Raw genomic sequence first — 24,281 nt, 5'->3', positions numbered from 1 at the left:
TAGATAGATAGATAGATAGATAGATAGTCACAGTAGCAGATGTTTTAAGGGAATAGGAATAATGAGTAAGGAATAAGTAAATCAACATTTTAAAACTCATAATACTAATGAATACATCTATGATACATTGATCTATGAAAATTGCTTAGAATTGGGGGGACAAAGGGCTGTTGGAACAAAGGGATGATCCCAGTAAATTACCTTTTAGATTAAACTATTTTAGAGAGGATTTGAAGACTGGTGGGTGTTTCTATCATTTTTCCACCCCGGTGCTTTTATCGTGAAAATCCCACACAGGAAGTTTGCTGACAGCAATCTTTTCCTTTTTTTCTGTGGTGCCTCTTTGGCTGAAGTGCCTCCCTGTGGTTTAAAGGTAGTGCTGGAGAAGTTGTGAAAGCAACCCAGATGGTTTGAGTTTATCCGTCGAGTACGGCAGTGTTCCTCCTTTTTATTTTCTCTTCAAAGTAGATTTTGTCGTGTTTTTAAAGGAACCGTTGCTCCGGATTCGACGCCTGTCTCGACGACACACGTTAAAGAGGAGCTAACATTAACATTTAACATTAACTCTGAATCTGCGCTATCTTCAAGTTCACTTTTACTGTCGAGTTGGCAAAGGTAATGTAACGTTAGCTAGCAGGCTCAACATACATAGACACTCATTCATTTGTTTCGTGTGTCCAGCTCTCTCATTCAACCTTAAGATAAAAAGCAAACTAGCTAATGTGTGTGCTAGTTAATCTGTAGCGTTACACTACATCAATGACTCTTAACTCTGGTGCACAGCAACTAGCTCAGATGTAATGTGGGTGTATAAAATTGGCTTTTTCATCTCTGGTAGACGTGGCTAAGCTGCAATGAAAGGCTCTTTATTTTCTTCCAGGCTGTAACGGTGCGACTGGTGACTTACTGCAGGTCTGCAGCCCAGGGTTTAAAGTCCTGTTAGGCTGCAATTAACCAGTATTTCCATTAAAAATTTACCTGCTGATTGTTTTGTCGATTGATCGATTCATTGATGACACTTTCCCAAACTTTAAGGTGATCATTTTTGTCCGACCAACACTTCAAAAGATATTAAGTTAATTGACCAAACAGAGAAAAAGCCAACTACACAGTTATCTAATTTCTCTCATTTATTAATCTCCTGTTTAAAGTTATGTTCAAATGAGTAAAAATGTGGGGAAATAATTTAGTTAATTGATTAACTGATTTGTGCAAGTTTGAATGTGACAAGTCAGATTGAAAATCAAAAGTGTTGAAATGCAGATTGTAACTGAGCTTTGATTTACAATGGCTACTAACAATTGATTAGTGTTTCCATAAAATGTCATAGTTTTGAAAATCCCTTTTATAAGGGTCAGTGACAAATAAAGGTCGGCAAGATCAGCATACAAAAATATGTTAAATAGTTTTAAAAGCAGCATCAGGTTAGTTAAAATGTACATTTTGATTTTTTTGTTGATTTTATGTTATTTGGAATTACGTTTGCACCATTTTTCTTTACCAAAAGTAAGACGGAATGCTCCTTAAATTTAAGTGTACTTATACAAATAATGACTTTTTTATGTAAATGGTTCCTGTTTACATGATTCCGCAGATTAAATTTAATATTTAGAACGATTGTATTCCATCACCTTTATTTAATATAAAAATTATAATGTAAGGTCATGCCAAACTAGTCGATATGGCGTTTTATTGAGAATTTAGCGTTTTTAAGCAATTTTAATTATTTTGTACAAAGTTTTTATGGTTACACCACTTAGACATTTCTGCCATAATCCTCTAATATATTCTCACAAAATTGATTAAAAGCAGACATTTTAAAAAAGGAAGTTATTCATACGTTTATTATCACATTTTAACTCCTTTAAATTTGACTAAACCACATGGACACAAAAAACCCCATCAATGACCCTATAATTGCCCTGACTCAAAGATTAGCCTTTTAAATGTTGTCCAAAAAACAGTCAGAAACCAAATTGTACTCACTTATCAGTCATGTATGACAAAACAAAAGCACGAAATCATCAAATCTGAGCAATTTTTTGCTTTAAAAATAGACTGAAACAATGAATCAATTAGCAAAATATTTGCTGGTTAATTTTCTGTCAATCGACTGAGGCACTTCTTGCATAAATGTGATGTAAGGCCAGATGGATGGAAAGTATAGGATATGCAAATTGTAGTTATATGTTCATCTACACACTTGCTGTATTCACTGTAGTCGATCCTGTGTTTGTATCCCCAGATGTTTCAGATAAAGAGGATCTGTTGCATTGGTGCTGGATACGTGGGGGGCCCAACATGTAGCGTGATCGCTCAAATGTGTCCAGAGATCACCGTGACCGTTGTGGATATCAACGAGTCCCGCATCAAAGCCTGGAACTCAGACACTCTGCCCATATATGAGGTATCATATCAGTGTTAATAACGTCCAAAGAAAGTGAGCTAAAGGGTTCGGTATTTCTGTGTGATTTCTGCTAAAACCTTTAACAGGGTTAGGTTAATGTTTTATTGATATTTGTTTATCCAGACCTTTGGGAAACATGTCCAGAGAGCATTATCAGTCGTTTCATTAGTGAAACTCAATAACCGTGCTGAAAAAGTAGATGTAGCTAGGCAACCATTCCAGTCAGTGTTTTTGCATAATATGACTCCATCATCGAGTAAATTAGTTGCAGACCCTGGTGTCGCAACTTCTCTACGTCAACTGCAGCCACCAAAGGGTATTACATCATCATGACTAGGACCAGGTGGTGACCATTCATTGTCAACCAGTGTTACAACCAGAGTTTTTTTTTTAGCATTACCCATTCATTGACACCCTCCCTGTTTCTATTTCCCACTTCCTCCCACCACAGCCGGGCCTGAAAGAGGTGGTTGAATCATGCAGAGGGAGAAATTTGTTTTACTCTACAGACATTGACTCAGCCATCAGGGAAGCAGACCTCGTTTTTATCTCTGTGAGTCTCTCAGTTATTCATATATATATATACACATACACATTTTCTGCAGTGGAAATAGCTACACAAAATAGGTTAATATGGTTTCCACTCCTTCGCAGGTTAACACTCCAACCAAAACCTACGGCATGGGGAAGGGTCGTGCAGCTGACCTCAAGTTCATCGAGGCGTGTGCTCGGCGGATCGTTGAGGTGTCCGATGGCTACAAGATTGTCACAGAGAAGAGTACGGTGCCAGTACGAGCTGCTGAGAGCATCAGACGGATATTCGATGCCAACACAAAACCTAGCCTCAACCTACAAGTGCGTAAAATCTCAAGTGTGTGAGCATGAAACTCTGATGTCTGCTGTTCTACAAGGTTGTAAAATAGTGCCGCTGCTTTAGGTGCTGTCCAACCCAGAGTTCCTTGCAGAAGGAACAGCAGTGCGGGATCTGAAAGAGCCGGACCGCGTCCTGATTGGTGGAGATGAGACAGCCGAAGGTCAAAGGGCAATCCGAGCACTGTGTGCCGTGTATGAACACTGGGTCCCTAAGGCACGAATCATCACCACCAACACGTGGTCGTCCGAGCTGTCTAAACTGGTGAGTCTAGAGCTGCAACTAATGATTATTAGTTTGCTAATAAGTGACGTATTTATGATATGTGGTTTCATTTATGGCAAAGATAAGCATCAAATCCTCACATGTGATAAGCTGGACAGAGCAAATGTTTCATACTTGCTTGTTGAATGAATTAAACGATAGCATATCAGGATAGAGTTTTATGTAACTGATATATCAATAACTCTGTTAAGTGTATGAACTTCAGATGTTTTGCAGTTGTCGTAAGTACAATCTTAAAAGACAACAAAACAAAACATGGTGTGTGTGTGTGTGTAGGCAGCCAATGCATTCCTGGCACAGCGAATCAGCAGCATTAACAGTATTAGCGCTCTGTGTGAGGCCACCGGAGCCGATGTGGAGGAGGTAGCTAAGGCGATCGGCATGGACCAGAGAATTGGCAGCAAGTTCCTCAAAGCCAGCGTCGGTAAGAGACACTGTACCAACATGTTTAAAGTATACCTGCATGTAAAGTTTGTTTCATTAAACACAGTACAAGCATTGCCCTTCGTCTCTTTGCCTCTGGACAGGTTTTGGTGGCAGCTGTTTCCAGAAAGACGTGCTAAATCTGGTCTATCTGTGTGAGGCCCTCAACCTGCCTGAAGTGGCCTCTTACTGGCAGCAGGTAAGATCCATCACCATTTTTGACTTTCCGGAGGTGTCGCTTCTCTTTGTTCACCTCATTCTCAACCTCTGTTTTCTCAGGTGATCGATATGAATGAGTACCAGAGGCGGCGGTTTGCCTGCAGGATCATTGACTGCCTCTTCAACACGGTCACGGGCAAAAAGATTGCTCTGCTGGGCTTCTCCTTCAAAAAGGACACAGGCGACACAAGGTTGGTCTCTTTCATCTTGTCATCCTGACATAACGTTGCCCTCTCACACCCTTTCCAAACAGATTTGTTATGTTAATTATAAACCTGTCATTGTTTTTATGAATGTGAGTATACACTTTGTATACACAAAACATGCACAGTCACTCAGAATCTCACTTTACTCCACCTGACTACCTGCCAGCACACTGTGGTGAACTATGGCCCTGAACACTGTGTGTGTGTGTGTGTGTGTGTGTGTGTGTGTGTGTGTGTGTGTGTGTGTGTGTGTGTGTGTGTGTGTGTGTGTGTGTGTGTGTGTGTGTGTGTGTGTTGCAACCACAGAGAGTCGTCCAGTATCTACATCTCAAAGTATCTGATGGATGAAGGGGCCAAGCTGTTCATCTATGACCCCAAAGTTCTTAAGGAACAAATCATTCATGACCTCTCCCAGCCCCACATCTCAGAGGACAACCCAGAAAGAGGTGTGTGTGTGTGCTTATGCTTGTGTGTTTTCTAAAGGCTCAAATGCAGCACTGGAAAGCTTTAAATTCAATGTGTGTTTCAGTTGAATCTTTGTAGTATCACAAAAGGCATGATAACAGATTAGGTTCAACCAAATTAATTTATTAATTTGACCTTCTTTCTGACTTGTTCTTAAAGGAATAGTTCAACATTTTAGGAAATACAATAACAGACGAGATGTTCCTGCTGCTTTCAGTCTTTGATTAGCTAAGTGACTCTTGGCTGTACCTCAGTACTTTATGCACAAACATGAGTGGTATTGATGTGCTATCCTAACTCATAATATGAAGGTTAATACATAGATTTTCCAAAATGTTAAACTATTTCTTTTATTATTATTTTAAAGAATGGATGCAGATTTGATTATTGTTGAGCATGTGTGATACTGAAGACACAGAATGGGCACAGAAACCTTAAAATACTTTGTGCAGTTTTGTGTGCACTGATACTGTTGATTTACATTTTGTTTTGTTTTTTCAGTAGTTTGTGTTTGACTGATAACTGTACACTGATAAATTCCAACACAAGTCATTTCTATTGGATGCTAAGTTGTAGTGATCAAAAGTGACAGGTGAGATGAGCACCAAAAGACACTGGTCCCTCTTCACTGGTCCTGACTTCTCTTTTTTATTTAGTATCGGAGCTGGTGACTGTGACCTCAGACCCCTATGAGGCTTGCCAGAGCGCACATGCTTTGGTCATCTGCACTGAGTGGGACATGTTTAAGGTAACAAATCATGTTTTCTGACATCTATTAATATATCATCTATCTTTTAAAAATAAAAAACTTTAGTCACCATACCACTATAATTCCACCATAGGAACTGGACTATGAGAAGATTTACAAGAAGATGCTGAAGCCGGCCTTCATATTTGATGGTCGCAGAGTGCTGGATCACCTCCACGCTCACCTCCAGAACATCGGCTTCCAGGTGAGCAGACAGAAAACAAACCACACACTTCAGACAGAAATTCTTAAAACAAGGAAAATATCTTTGAAAAGGAAAATCAAAACTGTCAACAGTTTCTGACATCTGTGCAAAGCTGCAGCTGTATTCATTCATCAACATGGTAACAGCTGTTTTTAAAAAATTATTTTTTATCTTTTTCTGTCTACAGATCGAGACCATCGGTAAGAAAGTGACAGCAACAAGGATCCCCTACGCCCCGACAGCTGTATGTCCTCGCATCAGTGCCAGTGAGCCTCCCACCAAGAAAGCCAAAATCTAAAACTCACCTCAAACACACACAACACATTCCTTTCTCAACCTTTTTATTGCTGGTCAATCATTTCATCCTGGTCCAACTCCTCTGATGTCGGTGCACGCCTTACGCTCAAAAAAAGCCAAACAGTGTGGCTAATTGCTCCCCTGCAGTGGGAGAGGAAGAAGTCAAGCATTCAGTCCCAGACTGTGTGATCATGAATGTTTTTGACTTTTTGGAAGAAGTTCAGAGATTAAACCATTCCAGACACACAGTTTATTTTATACAGTTCATGCAAAATAGTGTTTATAAAGCAAACATTTCAGATGCATTCATACACGCACCGTCTGCTGTAGTCAGTCTTTCTTACAGTATTTACTATATAATCAATTATTGTTGCTAAATTGCAAACTTTTATACTATTTTTAAAAAATATTTTTATAAATCATCTCACTGTATGTTAATCAGTATGTCCTCTGTATCCGTGAGTGTTTACTGAAAGGGCCAATGCAATAAAATTTGATGTGTAGAGTTTGTGCCTGATGTTTTTCCTACTGAACACTGCGCCACAAACAGGAAGAACACTGAATGATAACCTGCAAATGTGAACTGATGACTTTTAATTCTTTCAATAAAAATACACATTTTTAGAGCCGATTTGTCTAAACCAATAAGTGCCAAAAAAGACACCATTGTTGTCCGGATGCAAACATCATTTATACCTGTCGAGGATTTGCAACAGTGTTGAACACTCAAACTCAAATGGGCCTTTTATTGGGTACAAAGGTAATATGGAATAAAAACTTTCCAGGGAACAACACTTTCTTTAAGTTACAGCAGACATAGATTTATTTTTCTATCATTAAATAAATTCAGGAACAGTCAGACCAAAAAATAAGTCTTCATTAAATCGTTGCTCTTCCTGGGACTGTGGACATCAAAGCGTTCATAAACACAACTCGCTGTGAAAGGTCAGTAGCACTTTACCTGGAGTCCAGGGCACCTGAGGAGAGGGTGTTGATGTTGGATTTGATTTAGAGCCCCCTGAGGTGCAGAGATTGGAGCAAATTACAGCTACCGCTTACACCAGGTGGTATTTTCACCTGGCAGGGCTTTACTGAGTGTACACCCAGGTCATCTACACATCTGCAAGCATCTATCTGCTGCACTCCTCTTTTATCTTCTCACCCTAAAATGTAGTTTTCAACGGTGAGCAGAAGAGGCCGAGTGCATTAAGAAGGAACAAAGCGTTCCCTGTACTCACATGAGTCGTCTTATTGTCCATTTTATACCCTTATTCAATGCAAATACCCTTCTCTCACTTTCCGTGTTCATTTGTTCTACTCATAATGTTGTGTGTTTGCTCTGTTTGTGAAGCTGATTTAGTCTCAGTAAATATGTTCAGTTATATGTAGAGACAGGAGAGATAGCGGTAAATGGAAGATAAAGGGCGGCCTCTGTGTTAAAGGCTCGTCATTCTGCTAAAGTGACTTCTGTTTTTCTCTTCTGCAGCAGATTCTTGAGGAAGAACTCGCCTGTTGAGATAAAAACAAAAGATAAGAGAAATACGTATTCCCTATGACTTAACCACCAGTCAAAGGTGACTTTTGGGACCCTGACCATGTCTAAAAGTATATTTATATGGTGGTGTATTAATGATGTATGATCAGCATATGGCTAGATGAACGCAACAGCCAGTGTGCTGGTTTGGCGGCTTGTCTGTGAAAGACAAAGAATGTCTTGGCAGTGTGGTCAAAGTCTGTTCAAAAATTATTGGAGTAAAGTTGACTGATCTAAACTGTCTCTGGGAGCATCGGGTCCTCCAGAAAGACATAAGTATCATCAACAGCGAGCATGCTATATCCAAAGAATTTACACTAATGACGTCAGGGCGGTGTTACTTGCATGTTATTTATGTATATTTTATGTGCAAAAAACCCTAGCACTTCACTTTGCACTTTACTCTATTCAGAGCAACACTTTTGTGCAATATTCTCAAGCACTTTATTCAGCTGTTCTTTATTCAGCTGTATTAGTATAGTATTGTGTAGTATTGTATTTTTATTTCACCACTGGTCATTTATCGTCTCCTCTGATATTGTTGTGTAGGAACGAATGTTGTTGATTGCTGTTTGTTTACGTGAGGTCGGGCCTGTAGAAAATGAATTGCCTCTCGGGGATAAATAAAGCTGAATCTGAGAATTTGTCCATCTCATGAGTCAGCCACGAGCTAAATGCAGGAAATATAAAACATCTCTCACTGCCTCCTCTTACTGCGATGAAGACACACAGGCGTGTCAAAACATTAACTGCTTCAACTAACTACAGCAGTGTATCCTAGACCAAGGAGGAGGACGGAGTCCGAAGGTGTTTTATAGGAAAATTGAAGCCTTGATCTGGCTTAAGAATTTAAAGGTACAAAATACATGTTTTCATATTGCTTGTGGAATCTAGCAACACAGATTGTTTATTGGTTTGTGCTGAGGTTTTCAGAGACCTATCTCTGAGATTTCTGCTGCCCCCACAGTACAATGAAGGTGAACTGAAGTCCATTTGTGGTGCTGAAAGCACTGAAAAATATCATTAAAAAAATTAAACAGCACCAACTCCTTCCAGAAACATGTTTCCATTACTATGGAAAATCCACATCACTGGAACAACTTTTTGCGGTAGACGTTTCAGAGGTGGATATCTTAAGATATGGATAAGTTAAACCAAAAGCCTCTGCATGGCTAACTACTCAAGATAAGAGAGAAAATATGTTGTTGTTTTTTCATTTTGAGTGATGTTGCATTGTAACTTAGTATATGAGTTTTAGCTCACTATCTACAATATAACTGAAGAATAACAGGGGTACTACATACAGTATTCCATTATGTTGACTAGATTGGGCTCTTGCTAACTTGTGCATGTTAAAACTGTGCAACATGGAGTCTCACCTGCTTTGTAAGAGGATCGCACCAGCGGCCCACTGGCAGTGTAGACAAAGCCCATTTCATTCCCGACTTTCTCCCAGTGTGCAAACTTCTCTGGAGTGACATATTCATCCACCTAAACCCACACACACACAGTCACTTTGTGCATCAATTTGCCAAAGGAGCATTTTCCAGTTGCTGTAGTAAATGGGAGATACTGTGTCGAGTGCGATGTGTTTACCTTCAGGTGACGTTTAGTGGGTTGCATGTACTGCCCCAATGTTAGACAGTCCACTCCTGCCTCTCGCAGCTCTGCAACATCATTACAAAAGTGTCTTTACAAAACGGTTTCAATTCACGTCAAAATTCCCAAAGTGTGTTTATGTGCAATTCATGAGCATACACACCAGTAAGAGTGTTGAGTAACTGTTGGTCAGTCTCTCCTAGCCCCAGCATGATGGACGTCTTGGTGAGCAAAGTGGGATTTACCTTTTTAGCATGTTTTAAAACACTCAGAGACTGGTCAAAGTTTGCTCTGGGGTCTCGGACGTGCCTGGAAACAGTTAGGAGAGGCATCCTGAGCACTTCCATGAATTGTTCTTTTCAAAAGACTCTACAGAAAATACATTTTGAGATTAAAAATGAATACAAACCATGAAGAAAACTTTTACAGTCACAATTGAAATCATAAAGTGGTTATGTCTTCCTGTGGTGTAAATTTCAGCATTTCATTTTGTAGCTACACTCACATCAGATAAATGGTCTCCACGTACCACCTGCTGTTCAGTGTGTGTATTACCGTCCTCCGGTCTGACTGACACCCCTCTAGTGGCAGAGCTGTAACCAACACCACAACTACCGTTTCCCAATAGGCTCCATTAACCGATTATTTTAATTATTGATTAATGTGACAGTGGCCAATAAAATATCCAATTAGATTAAAAATGTCCATCAAAGTTTCTAAAAGCCTGTGGTTCAATTTGCTTGTTTCGTCCGATAAACAATAAAAACTTAGAAATGTATTTTTTTTTATCACAAAAGATAAAGAAAAAGCAGCAAACCCTGACATCTGAGGAGACGGAGCCTCAGCCAATCAATCAATTATGACTAATCCTTTCAGCTTTGCTTTCATAAAAGTAAGGAAAAACTACATAAAGCAAAATGTTCTCATAAATCCATACATGCATAACATACTATCAACCTGTGCAGTGCTGCAGTAAAATAATACATTACATTAATCTGGCAGATGCTTCTGAAACTTCCAAACTAACTTGAAATAAGTGCATTAAACCTCCATAAAAACAACACAAAAAAGGAAAAATAGTGCATCCTTTCTGAATAAATAGCCCAAAGCATGTACAGTACTTCAGAACGAGTGCTTAGACTCATACTGGCCGGCTTGATGATACATGAAAAATGTGCATGTATGAAAAAGTGTGATTTATGTTGTTTAAATTTTGCTGGAGAGCACCTTAACATAGTACCACCATAACTTATATCACATAAACTGTAAACATAAATTTAGATATTTTATCAAGATGCTGTTTTTCACTAAAGTTTCTCATGCATTTAAAAACTCTTTTAATACCTCGTGCTCTGGCCAATTAGCCGGCAATAAAATCTTTCACTAGCAAACTGCAGAGAACTGCAAGACTGAAGTCATCAAGTCTTTGCCAGTGCTGAGTCAGTACCTTTGCAGCTCGCGGACTGTCTCCACATTGTGGGCGTACACATCCAGCCCTGACAGGGCGATCTTCTCCACTGATGCCAGGTCACCACGAAAATCAGGCGTCAGACATTCAACCAGGATCTGAGCGTTCCTGGTTGAAGAAAACAACTTCTTTATTCAGTTGGCACCGATGTTAAGAGACAGAAAGATGGTTTAATGATGAGTTACAGTCAGGTTGTGGAGATGAGAGATTTTACCTTTCCTTCAGGTTGGAAACAGTCATAGCGAAGTGCTCGGCCCCTCCATCAGAAATATCTGCCAAAAGAACATATCATTACTGCTGAGATAATATTCACTAATATTTTAACAAGTTTTAGTGTTGTATTTATGGATATGAACCATGTTTAATCAATCAGAAGGAAATACTTTCCTTTGTAAAAACTGTTTTATAGAAGATGATTGCATATTGTTGTGAATATTGTGAATCAGTTGTATTAATGCTGATTTATACGTCACATGACTGATACACTAAATTAATAAGTGTGTTCTCAAAGTTGGAAAATATTAAGTCATCTGTCATTGAAACGGCAGCTTCACAACATCAGTCATCATGAGGACTTGTTTAAAGTACAGCTGTTTCAGTCAGCTCATTCAGACACATAGTCAACATAAATGAGTGCAGTGAGGAGGAACTGATAAAGGACGCAGCTAGCACTCTCAGACTGTGCTCATGTTTGTTTTAATTTTTATATCATGTTTAAGTTTTGTTTTTTTAATTACCATCTCTGTCAACTGAGGTGAGAACCACGTAGTCCAGCCCCCAGGCAGCGATGGCTTTGGCTGTGTTGTAGGGCTCATTTGGGTCCAGAGGTGCGGGCTGACGCGCCGTTTTTACAGAGCAGAACCTGCACCCACGGGTACATGTATCCCCCATCAGCTATACACACAGAGAGACAGACAGGAGAAAACTTTACCTTCATGTGTCAGAAGTCTGGTACAAATAATCATAGAGAATATCCAGATCATAAACAGTCACCATGTGTCATTTTATTTAATGCACAGGTTATAGATTTTACAACAATCTAAGAAATGTAATACATGAATATATGTTAGATTTCTACTTTCTTAGAAGACTGGGGGTACTGAGATGGATATCAGAGTGTTCCTTTGTATAACTAGATATACTGCCTCATGGTTGTATGCCTCCGCCAATCAGTCAAGTTTCAGTGCTCAATGTCTGTCCAGACTTGTATAATATATGTGGTAAAGACTTTAAAGGGGTGTAATCCAATGTATTTTCTTTGCATGTGTTCACATGTTTGGTTAATAAAGCTGATTCTGATACAATACAAAGTTGTAGCCATGACAGCAGACGATGCTTCAGATATGGATGCTGCTGTAAAAAAGCCACAAATACTCAAATGTGGATGCTTCACACACATCTTCAACAAGGCAGCACTGAAGGTCTATAAAATCACCACAGTTTCAATGTGGGCACCAAAGATTAGTGTCACAGTTATGTTGTTTAATAATGGCCAGAGAGGGGGTTTTGCAGAATATTATGATGTCATAGTGAAGTTGAACTTTGACCTTTTGGATATCAAATGTCACACCTTCATCATTTAATCCTATTGGACATTTATTTGAAACTGTGGTTGTGTCCGAAATCACTCCCTTATTCACTTGTTCACTACTCCCTAAATAATAAACACTAAATAGTTCACTCAATAGTGAGCAGCAAACCAAGAATTCGAACACCAATTAACTGTGATCATTGTCGTCACCATCAGCTGTAGAGTCGTGCAACGGTAGTCTTCACATCTTTAAAATGCGGAGCATTGCATTGTGGGATTGTTAGCAGAAAGTAGTGTACATGCCATGGACGCTACTTTTAATGTTACAGGGCAGAATATTTAAGTGCACTATGTAGTAGTTATTTACACACTCGTGTTTATGTCCAAAAATGTGTTTCTTGAGGTCACAGTGACCTTTGACCACCATATTCTAATCAGTTCATCAATGAGTGGACATTTGGGCCAAATTTGAAGAAATTCCCTCAAAGCGTTCCTGAGATATTGCGTTCACGGTTTGTATGAAGGACGGACAACCCGAAAACATGTTGTCTCTGGTCACAGCTGTCGCCGTCGCTGAGGCATAAAAACACGGCTGCTTTTCTGTAACTGGCGGTAAATTCAGCGGCACCACAGCGTCAGAGCTTGCCAGGAGACTCACCATGATGGTGGCTGTGGCTGTGGCATACTCTCCTCCTCCCCAGCACTCCCCAATGTTAGGACACCTGGCCTCCTCACATACCTGACGAAACAGACACAGAGACACATATCTTAATTGTGTTAAGTACACATATATATATATATATATATATATATATATATATATATATATATATATATATATATATATATATATATATATATACATATACATATAGATATATTCAGAAATTAAAGCCATTTGTGTTTACATTTTGATATTTTTATTATGAAAAAAATGATATGAATTAGAAAAGTACGTAGTAGAGCCAGTGTTTAAATCAGTACCGTATCAATATATCACTTGAGTATTTACTCTTGAACCAAGCACCTTTGTGTCTTTCTAATATTGGATTCAAGATGTCTGAGTATAGCACTGATTGCATCTTAACCATTTACTAAAAGGTATCCTTAAAGCAGTGAAGCTGCTTGACAAGATAGTTGTCACAGTCTGTACGGCTTACTGTGTGCAGGTTCAGGTCTCTCAGTGTGCTCTTCAGCTTGTTGTAGTTCTTCCCGATGGGGATCTCCGTCTTCAACCATGGAGGAAGCCGCAGTCTGTTACAACAAAAACCAGTAACTTCAGTAGGAAACTCATCTGCGTATCAGTTTATCACACAGTGGAGTTTGACTACAGCACGGCTCGTTCAGCGGACTTAAGAAATGATGCAACAGAAACGAAATGTTATGACTCAGCAGAAGTTAACATGAGAGTGGGATTCACTTTGCCTTTTTCGCAAAGGAAAACTAAAAAACTACAGCAGAAGAGACGATTCACTCAGTAAATTTCATGCTGTTGTGTTTTGTGCGATTTGTAATGTCACAGTGAACTGAAATCTTTTTATGATTTTATGAAATGTAAATTGTGTTAAATGTTTATGTTAAATGTAGAGCCAAACCAATATTGTCCTATCATAGATATATCGGTATCGGCATATATGTTGTCCAATATGCACAATATTTTTTTAAGTTATATAGGCAGCATTGTATGTGTGTGTATCCTTTTTCTTAATTCAAGTTTAATGCGTACATATATTTTTTGTTGTATGTGTTTTATTATATATAGAAATATTAAATTCACAGTGATGTTTAGTGTTTCAGTTTTTTTATACAATAAATATAGTTAAACTGTAAAATATCATGCCTCCATTACATATCTTTGTCACAAGTGTTTGATAATCACATTGCAAATAATGTGCTTTTATCCACATGTTCTGTATATATAAGATTCAGTCAGTATCAGTAGTTAAATGTTGTGTTTTGTATAATATTAAGTTTTCTGAAATGTTGTTATGTTTTCTATTTTATGAAACGTTGTCTTTTGTATAATAATGTTGCACCTCCTCTAACAATTTCCCTGACACATGCCAGCAAAGGTGCGTACACCTCACACACTGATGAAGCTCACACTAAGCCTAGTAGATAAGGTCTAGTCTGATCTGGTCTTTGAACCCTAATGATACAGTATCTCTCCTCTCTCACAGACAGAAGAGAGTGTGTTCATGATGAACCTGTAAGATCTGAAAATTCACACCTCTCTCCCTTCTGTCTCTTCAGGTTGCCTCTGTACTCTTCCCACATGCTTTTCTCTGATAATTCCCCTGAAATAAAGTCCTGCAGATCAGGCCCATCCTCCCTCTGCAGCTCCTTCTTTCTGTCGGCAAGACTCGGGGAGGATTTGGCCACAGTGGTCAGGCTGCTGGTGTAAACCTGCAGAGGAGGGGATGAGGGGTTAGTCTCACACCACCACACACTGTCATGATGTTCATCCGGAGATATTCTGTGTCTGAAAGGTTGTACAGAGTCTTTCTGTAAACAGAGCTACAGAGTTACAAAACAACCAGTTTTGCTTCAAGGCCGCGACCAGACTTCACATTTAGCTGTTAAAACTACCCAAACGATCTTTGGTAGTGAATGAGAGATTATTCGAGCAGAGAGTCTAAATACTCACATGTGGACTGCTCCTGGGACTCAGCCACAAATGGTTTGTGGAGAATCGGCTAACTGCACAACAACTCCGCTTGAGCAGCGCCATGACTCTTTAGCTAGCGGACGAAATGAGACGAACTTCACCGAGCGACTGCTTGGGTCTGATGCTGCGTTCACGTGAGGAGGACAGAATGGGAAGAACGGTGCTATGTTTTAAAAACATTATTTAGTGATTAACATTTAAACATTTCATGTGGGGTCATTCTGGGGCCAAAGAAGATATACAACCTTACATTATGTAACATCAGTAGATCTAAGACAGACAAGAAACACAAACAAGCAAAACGAAAACTTAACGCAAATATACAATATGTTGATATGAAACCAATACATTGTATATTTATTTATTTACTTTTTATATTTGAGATTTATTTGGCAGGGAACGTACACATCAATCAACAATCAACCGCAATGTAAATGTGTCAGAGTTTGCCAAAGCACAGTAAAAAAGAAAAGACAGAAAGAAATAATATTAGAATAAACATTATATTATGAACTATAAATAACACATCATCAATACAGACAGTGAGTAAAGGCATTGTCCATTAGTTATGGCTGCAGCTCTTATGTTGTTTTAGCCTGTGTTTCAGAGTTTTCAGTGTTTTTTTTACTAGAGAAATGGTTGGACAGGTTCTTGCACCAATACCACTCTGAGAAGGTATACTGTGTGAGTTGGACAATAAAATGTTGGAAGCAGGGTTTAAAGCTAGTTCGTTGATTTTTGTTGGTGTTTATTTTGGTCAGAGGCCGCAGTAGCAGAATTATGTAATATATATTAATTACTACAATATACAACATTAAATCTGCACATATTACCAACCTAGAAATTAACATAAGCATATCTTAGACTCACTTTTAAAAGGGTTGCAGCGAAGTTACCACTGGACCCCAAGCTTTTTCTTCTTGGTATATATCCAACTATCCCACAATTATGAAGTAAAGAATCTAGATTTGTAGATATGTGTATATTACAAGCTAAACGTATCACTTCCCTTCATTTGAAAAATGTTGATGGACCAAGAATTGGAAGGTGGATTAAAGAGATGGCATCAAACATGACAATGGAAAAGATAACATATATTATTAAACGGAAGCAACATGTTTTTGATGACATCTGGAGACCTTTTATATGTTTTTTAAGACATGATGCTGACGTTGGTAACTTGCTTCAGCAGGAGGAGGCTCTGAGGGAGTAGAATGTCCATGTGGTGTGATATAATGTCCTGAGAATCGCCCTTGAAATGCATCAGTGTTATAACTGTTTTCAGTATTTGTTTATTTAATTAAAGTAAGTTTGTGCATATATATGTGTGTTTATGTATGTGTATCTGTGTCCATGCAGGCATGTATATACTGTATACCATATCCAGGGTTCTATTGTTATCAGCATTATTTATTTTTTTTTTATTTAAAAAAAATTGCTCTATTTTTTATCTTATTTTTATTGTTTTAACCCGTTTTTTCTTATACTTATTTGGTGAGGGGATGGGAGGGAGAACAGGAAGAAAAAGTTTGCTTTGTTGCATGTAATAGTGACTTGCTGTTTGATTTGCTGTAATTTGCAAACAAAAAACTAATAAATACTTCTTTTTTTTAAAGGGTTGCAGCAGTGGACGTTTTTCCCAACTTGGCTTTACGTTATTACAGACTTTAAAGTTGGACGTGAACGTCGCAGAGCTAAACATTAGAACATGTGGCTAAACGTTAGAAAGCACGATGATTTCCTTTTGCCGTCTGATATTAGACAACACATTTCAATTAAAAAACATTTAACCTTCTTGTCACTGCTATAATCGACGTGCTAATTAAAAACACTGTGATAATTATCCGTTCACCGATTGTTTTATAATGTCTGATGACAGAACATCTTATTTTTTCCCACCCGCATTCTGAGAAGACCCGCCCTTCTCTGCCTCTGATTGGCTAGTACTCGTTGCCTCCGTTAGTTAGATTGGTTGGGTTTAGGCATGAGGAAAGAGATTGGTTATAATGATCAGGGTCAGAGCCAATCAGGGGCAGAGTACTGGCGGGTCTTTGCAGAATACGGATGGGACAAAAAAAAAAACCCGCTGACGACACGTACGTACACTACAATTGCGTCGTGACGTCCTTCCTTCCTCCTTTCCTCTGCTACCGGCGAGGTGAGGATAGCTGAAAAATTTGTTCCTCGGTTTTCATCTATGTCCATCTGTGTCAATTAAACATGTTTTTGCCTTTATTTTAAACCCTTAGATCCGGATATCAATGTGTTGTACATCTTTATCTGTATTTTGATTCTACGATGTGTGAATTTAAGAAATATGTTAGTAGTTTTCTCCAGTGATAAATGTGTCTGAGGCCTGGTGTCGCTGCTCTTTCCTCGCTGCTTTAAGGACACAGCGAGATGAATAAGATTAATTGAAAATATATATTGGTGGTCTAGGCTAATGTATTAATTACGTCTACCAGCATGTTGCAGTAGTGTAAATGTTTAGCAGTACAAATGGGAGACTCTGGGCTCATTGCCTGCTGTTGGTTACCATTAGCATCAGTGCTAATGTTGGCTGCTGGCATATTTTGAATAGTTTGACCTGAACTGAGATGGTCTCCATCTGGCAGAAATATGAAGCTAAATATTATTCTCTTGTAGGATGTATAGGTTTCATCTCAACCCTTACTCTGTTAAACCTGAACTTCCCAGCTATAGTTAACTATGGAAAACATGCTGCCACAAACGTTTCCTGAATCACATGAGACTCAAATCAAGCTTCACATTTATATAAAACTAATTTTTTTTCTGTCTGTCATCTCAGAATGAAGACCATTCTCAGCAGTCAGACTGTCGACATCCCCGACAATGGTAAGATACTGGTGTTGGCACATCTTTATATTTATGAACTTTAATGGCTTGTGTTTTGTGCTGCTTTGAGTTTCAATGTATGCATATGTATTGAGTCTTGTGCTGTTTCATATGTATTCACTAAGTGTTATGTATTGTGAAAGTCTATCTTTACGTCCTGGTCAATATTTTGTACATTTTATCTCATCCTCTTCACTTAAACATTTAACATGCAGCAGCTCTTCTCACTGAAAATATTACTCTTAATTGTAAATGTCATGTTTTATATTACTTAGTATTACATAAATGTGTGTATTGTTGACTGTTACGGACCACGACACCAAGGCAAATTCCTTGTATGTGCAAACTTTCCTGGCAATAAATCTGGCTCGAATTCTTAGGCTTATAAATGCTGTGGTTTGCAGCGTTATTTCTTGCTGTATTTTTGTCCCTATACAAATTTACAATATTTTTGCCTCTTCTCCTCCTGATCTGTGGTGCTGCAGTCGAGGTGAGACTGAAGGGGCGGACGGTAATCGTCAAGGGGCCCCGTGGCAAACTCGTCAGGGAGTTCAACCACATTAACCTGGAGCTCAGCCTGCTGGGCAAGAAACAGAAGAAGGTGAGAGTTTGATGTAAAATGAAATTGTGTTTAGAATATTGTAGATATGGAAACAGTTGTGTATTATATCGGAAAAGTGTAGGTAGGCTTAAATACGATTGAGGCATTGTGGTTTAAATTATTACAATAATTCATGAAAAATGTAATCAAACTGACCAAAAGCAGCAGCTCTCCCAAATTCCCAAATATATAGTGTCTTGAGGGTAAAGACTTGTCAGGTGCAGCGTCTGCCTCATCATTTATTGAACTATACTGTGGAGAAACTCTAGACAATCAACCTGCTTTGTCAAATAAAGTAGATGATGCCTGTTTTAAAAGGGTTTGTGGCTTTCCTGAGCACATTGTGTGCTATGACAGTAAATTCAAAATTTCTTAACTTGTAGCTAAATGTGGACGTTGTCAGAAGACATCTTGTTCTGTAAATGTAAATTGGCAAGTTGGGCTGCAACAGGCAGTTTTTCTTCAAGACATTAAAGCAAATTGTAAAAATGCTCATCACAGTATCCTTAAGTACTTGTTGTCCAGACAACAATTCAGCTTACACAAACCTAAAAGCAGAAAACTTAAAGGCTGGAAACAAGTGTTGTTTTTGCCTTCTATGATTTGAATGATTAATGGTTCATCAGAATGAATGGCAATTCATTATCTGTCTGATTATTAATTGTAAATTAATGTGGAGTCACTGTGCTGTTGTCCTCAGCTGCGTGTGGAGAAATGGTGGGGCAACAGGAAGGAGCTGGCCACAGTCCGCACCATCTGCAGCCACGTCCAGAACATGATTAAGGGAGTCACTTTGGTGAGTTTGGTACAGTCCAACTTTCCTAATGGAGGCTGAGATTATGACTGACTTATGTCAAACTGGTTTAATGTCTCTTTGCTTGCAGTGCTTCCCCTCCACTAAGGAAGGATTAGTGTTGTTTTTTTGTAGTTGTGGTGATTTGAGCCACATGCTGGCTATTGTTGAATAATTTGGTTTGGTCAGCTTATCCTACTTGTGCTCAGTGTCTCTTTTGCTCCTGACTGCAGGGTTTCCGGTACAAAATGCGTTCCGTGTACGCCCATTTCCCCATCAACGTTGTCATTCAGGAGAGCGGCACTATGGTGGAGATCAGGAACTTCCTGGGAGAGAAGTACATCCGCCGTGTCAGAATGAGGACAGGTGAGTCTTGAAAGTAACAAATATTAGTGTTATCAGTAGTTTTGTGAATGCATGTGTGAGGTAGTAGGTCATTTGGTCCATGATACCTAAAGTGTTTAACACAATAGGGATAAAATCTCAATCACAGCATGCAAGTCAGGAAGTAAAAAATTAATTCAATTCAAACTAAAACGGTTTGTGGGTCAAATAACTAGATAGGAATTTCTATTTTTGTCTAAGCCAATGTTAATGTAAGCGTCCAACTTACAATTTCCGTTATCGATTTAATCCATCTGCTCTTTTCTTAATTAATAGATTGGTTTGGTCTATAAAATGACAGTAAATGGTGATGTAAACCATTTCTGAAAGTCCAAGAGGCAATCATAATGTCTTTGTGTTGTCCTGTCAATGGTTCACAACCCAAAGGATGAACACTTTGCACATCTGTTTCATCAAACAGATCCTGTCCTACACAGAGATTGTGTTTGTTTGTTTGCAACTTCTGTCCTACACAGAGATTCTGTGTAGGACAGAAGTTGCAAACAAATTCCCAGTGTGTCTAACTGTGCTAGACCTTGATCAGCATGCTTTTTACCTGATGGTCTTGCACTTGAATAAATGTTTCATTACAAATTACAGTGTGTGAGTTTGTTTGCAACTGTTGTTGGGTTTAAAAGATCGGCACTTCTTTAAACCACTCACCAGTTTTTATTTCATAGCGTGTGACTGTGATTCTGCCCCGTTGTAAATGGTAAAAGCATTTTTCCTGTTTTTCTCTCAGGTGTGAATTGCGCCGTTTCAGCAGCCCAGAAAGACGAGCTGGTGCTGGAGGGTAACGACATTGAGCTGGTGTCAAACTCAGGTACGTTTGTTTGCTTTTTGCTTCCCAGCGGTTTTACAGATTCATAACAGTAACTCCTGCTAATATCCATCCCAATGTTTGAAGGATCTGCTACTCTGTAGATTGTATGTTTAACTAAAATGCTGCAAGGTCCCTGATTTTATTTCAGGTCAGTGTTACTTTTTGAGTCATACCTTTTTTCTATGAAACCATGACGAGGACAATTAATTGAAGGGGGAAAAGCACAAAACACCAGAGATAAGAAGGAATTTGTTCAACAAATTAGTCCAATTCAACGCTGAAGTTGAATTGATGTGATTAGCAAAAGGCTGGAACCACCCCCACCCCCCCCTTTTTAACTGTAGACTATGGACATTTGGATGTCAGTAGTCTCTCCAACGTTGGTTTGAACCCGGTGGTGTTGTCTTTCAGACCTGTTGGACAGTCCTGTTTTGTCTACCCTCCTATAGATACACAATATCCCCAAAACTGTCTGGTTCATTGTAACTTGTTTCCTATTGCCAGACAGTCATGCTTTCTGCATCACTGTCAAAAGTTCACTGATGTTGGATAATTGACAAAGTGAAAAAGTTTCATGTGGTAGTTAAATTCCAGTACTAATCAAACCACCAGGCTGAAGTTTTCAGGACAGAGTGATTGTTACCAAAGATGACTTGAATCTTTGTCTTGTGACTAGCGCTGGGTATCTATTGTACCTTTTTTAAGGTAAATGGGTACCAAGTAGTATCGAAATGCCACTTATAAAACAATACCTGCAATTAATCCTTTTTGTACCCAGAGCTATAAAATGACTAGTTTTATTTTATTTTGAGCGTTTTTGTATCATATAAATATTAATTTGAAGACTTTCAAAATGCATTTGTGTAAAAATCCATTTTAGATGTGGAGTGGCATTTTATGCAATTTAATGCTTCTGTTCACATGGTGGGTATTGAATGAAGTACTCCATAGGTATCAGTATCACTTTAAAAGGGTACTTGGATTGGTACTAATATCGTAATTTTTTAAAATGATACCATACCCTACTTGTGACGCATTAAAACAAACTGTCAGCTTGTCAAAAGTTACATGTGATTGAATTCTTTGCCCATCAAGCAAAGGGTGATTTTAATCATTTGGATCCCTGGAGATTTAAAACTGTTGGGCATTTCACCTGTAAATGTAGGAGATTTGCAGAAGTAAAACAGGTTTCATGAACAAGTTCTTTTTTTTTTTCATCTAAAAAAAAATGATCTTTCTTTCTGCATATTTGTGAACCAAAAAACCCTAAATCTCACCAAGCCAGTGCTATTGTATTGAAATGAATTCTCCAGCATCGTTACTCTGTTGTAGTTGGTGTGACCCCTCATTCTATGTCCTCTGATAGTACTGTTTGTAATGAGATGTATACACCCTTCAATAGAAGCGGACACCTATATCTCATTGTGATCCATGTGAAATGAAACATGGCTCATCCCTCCAGTGTGTTTCCTCTGTCTCTCCCCTCCAACCACCTGTCGTGATTGTGTGTGATGTGCTGCTGATCTCCCCACCTTCTCTGTGTTCCAGCCGCTCTGATCCAGCAGGCCACCACAGTCAAAAATAAGGATATCAGAAAGTTCTTGGACGGTATTTACGTGTCTGAGAAGGGAACAGTAGTGGACGCTCCACAGTAAAAGTTACATCAGCACTCGTAGAGGTTAGACTATGCCGTCGAAACTTCCCCCGTGGCCTACGGGGGAGCCCTCTGTCTTCTTTTTCTTTGCATGTTCCTCACACTGTCTGCTCCAGTGGTGTTGTAAAGATGTTTCTCTTTCTTTCTTTTAATTCTTGTTCATTCAATTTCTATTTCAGATGTCTGCAATTTCATGTTGATTTAAGCAATACACTGTCGCTCTCTACATATTAGATTCTCCAAAGCATTGGTTTTATTGTAATGCTATGTTAGAGCTCGACAATATGGCTAAAACTAAAATGCTAATACTACTTTACACCACCTGCAGAAATTAATGTGTAATTTCCTCCAGCTCAGGATGACGTCTTAAATTGCTTCAGTTCTCTGACCAGCCATCCAAATATCAAAGATGATTAATTTTTGTAACAGATATGGCAGAGAAAATAATCAAATCCTCACTTTCGAGCAGCTAGAAACAACAAATGTTATGAATTTTGAACTGAAACAATTGATCAGTTATTTGAATAAGTAATTTTCTTTCTATTGGCCTGTTTTTGGCTCGAACAATCATTTACTGTATGAGGAAAAATCCTTGAGTTATGGACTTGAATGTCATGTTCTGTAAACACACTTTCAGCTGCTAGTTTGGGAGGAATACACAACACAATTAATTTGGGCCATAATTTTGTATAACATGACACCACCACAGTTTGATTGGACAGTCTATAATTGATCGCATTTAACCGTTGCCCAGCCTCTGTTTGCTTAAGATGGCTTGGTGTGCACATTCACTTTGTCTGCATTTCAAGCTAACACGCATCTAAGTTAAATCTTTTTTCTTTTTGAGTCTTTTTAGTCCTTTTTATTGAAAATGTTCATTTATACAAACTAACTAAAACTAAAGAAACCAAATCTCTAACTGTTTTTGTCATGCAGGCTGTCAGGACTGTTGTGATCTTTGTCATTAAACCACCTTCATGTTGCATGTAAAATCAGTTCTCTCTCCTCACTCTCTGCTTTGCATTTCTTTTCAGCGGCTTTGATCCAACAGGCCACCACGGTCAGAAAGAAGGACATCAGGAAATTCCTGGATGGCATTTATGTCAGCGAGAAGACTACTGTGGTGGAGTTAAATACCGAATAAATATTCACCATGTTCTCTTATGACCAATAAAACTACCAACTTTTCCAATCAATGGCTTCTGAATACTTTTGTCACCTTTCATTTGACTCCAGTAGCAACAGGTCGGACTGGGTTTAGTTTAGCTTGTGAAATACACTTTAACTATTGGACAACAGCAAGTATTTACTATGAAAAAATGACACTAAATCTGCTTTACTGTCTCTCAGTGCATCAGTAAGACAACTGACATCCAATATTTATGTGGTTCACTACATAAAATATTGAAGAGTTTGAATCCATCAGTCAATTGTCAACATCTTAAACAACTATAAGGCACTTGTGACATTTACAAAGAGAGAAAACTGCTATTGTTTCACCCTTGAGGTAAAACTAGAACTGGATGGGGAAAGTGAATCAGCAGAATCTCCCTCATTACCACCACTGAGGTGCCCTTGAGCAAGGCCCTAAACCCCACCTGCTCCAGTGGGGCTGCTCAGTGGCCGACAGATCAGACTGTTGCTTCCAGGTGTGAATGTGGTCAGGGCATTCCTGGAAAAGAGGGCACTGCTATCAGTGAATTTCACCTGAATAGAATGTTTTTTAAAAAGTGTCTTGGGCCACCAGAACAGCTTCAATGCACCTTTTTGCTTTTACAGTCTCTGAATTCCACTGGAGGGGTGAACAAAACTTCCAAAATATATTCCCTCATTTGGTGCTTTGGCGGTTTAGAGTGCTGTCTCACAAATTGGCCCAAAATGCCTCATGGGTGTTCATACTCATGTCATATGGATGGGGGCATTGCATCCTGGAAGAGACCACTCGCATCAGCATCGAAATGTTTCATCATAGGGTAAAGGTGATCACTCAGAACAACTTTGTATTAATTTGCAGAGACCCTTCCCCCTAAAGGGAGAAGTGGACCCAAAGCATGCCAACAAAATACCCCCAATGTCATAACAGAGCCACAGGATTCCCTCAGTGTAGGGGTCAAGCCAGAACGTTTTTTCATTTTATTTGTCACCCATCTGTAATATACCTAACTTCCAGTGGTATCATTGCTGATTTGTACTGCACCCTGTCTCCACATCATTAAACTCTGCTTGTGTATCTTGAAGGCCAAT

The 24,281-nt window shown here is 38.8% G+C and overlaps 3 protein-coding genes across 3 annotated transcripts; 2 read left to right on the top strand and 1 right to left on the bottom strand.

Moving 5' to 3' along the window:
* Window positions 1–357: 357 nt before the first annotated feature.
* Window positions 358–6,632, top strand: ugdh (UDP-glucose 6-dehydrogenase). Its single transcript, XM_062429605.1, has 12 exons — window positions 358–615; window positions 2,246–2,407; window positions 2,859–2,960; window positions 3,062–3,262; window positions 3,345–3,542; window positions 3,840–3,987; window positions 4,091–4,185; window positions 4,266–4,396; window positions 4,718–4,857; window positions 5,533–5,624; window positions 5,719–5,829; window positions 6,017–6,632. Exons 2-12 carry the CDS (start codon window positions 2,246–2,248, stop codon window positions 6,125–6,127), a joined length of 1,491 nt encoding a protein of 496 aa, XP_062285589.1. The 5' UTR covers window positions 358–615; the 3' UTR covers window positions 6,128–6,632.
* Window positions 6,633–6,858: 226 nt separating this feature from the next.
* On the bottom strand, window positions 6,859–15,027 carry lias (lipoic acid synthetase). The gene is made up of 11 exons (XM_062429617.1): window positions 14,906–15,027; window positions 14,489–14,664; window positions 13,419–13,512; window positions 12,917–12,997; window positions 11,465–11,621; window positions 10,942–10,999; window positions 10,707–10,835; window positions 9,423–9,568; window positions 9,257–9,327; window positions 9,040–9,151; window positions 6,859–7,635 (listed from the first exon to the last, which is right to left on the bottom strand). The coding sequence occupies exons 1-11, from the start codon at window positions 14,987–14,989 to the stop codon at window positions 7,574–7,576; spliced, it is 1,170 nt and encodes a 389-aa protein (XP_062285601.1). The 5' UTR covers window positions 14,990–15,027; the 3' UTR covers window positions 6,859–7,573.
* A 2,655-nt stretch (window positions 15,028–17,682) lies between these two features.
* On the top strand, window positions 17,683–23,233 carry rpl9 (ribosomal protein L9). The gene is made up of 7 exons (XM_062429594.1): window positions 17,683–17,782; window positions 18,268–18,383; window positions 19,084–19,179; window positions 19,410–19,542; window positions 20,303–20,383; window positions 21,932–22,061; window positions 23,072–23,233. The coding sequence occupies exons 1-6, from the start codon at window positions 17,737–17,739 to the stop codon at window positions 22,036–22,038; spliced, it is 579 nt and encodes a 192-aa protein (XP_062285578.1). The 5' UTR covers window positions 17,683–17,736; the 3' UTR covers window positions 22,039–22,061; window positions 23,072–23,233.
* The last annotated feature ends 1,048 nt before the right edge of the window (window positions 23,234–24,281 follow it).

The sequence above is a fragment of the Scomber scombrus genome, chromosome 2 (assembly GCF_963691925.1).
Source record: "Scomber scombrus chromosome 2, fScoSco1.1, whole genome shotgun sequence".
Classification (NCBI taxonomy): Eukaryota; Metazoa; Chordata; class Actinopteri; order Scombriformes; family Scombridae; genus Scomber; species Scomber scombrus.
The sequence above is the reverse complement of the archived record's forward strand: the minus strand, read 5'-3'. Positions and strand labels throughout refer to the sequence as shown.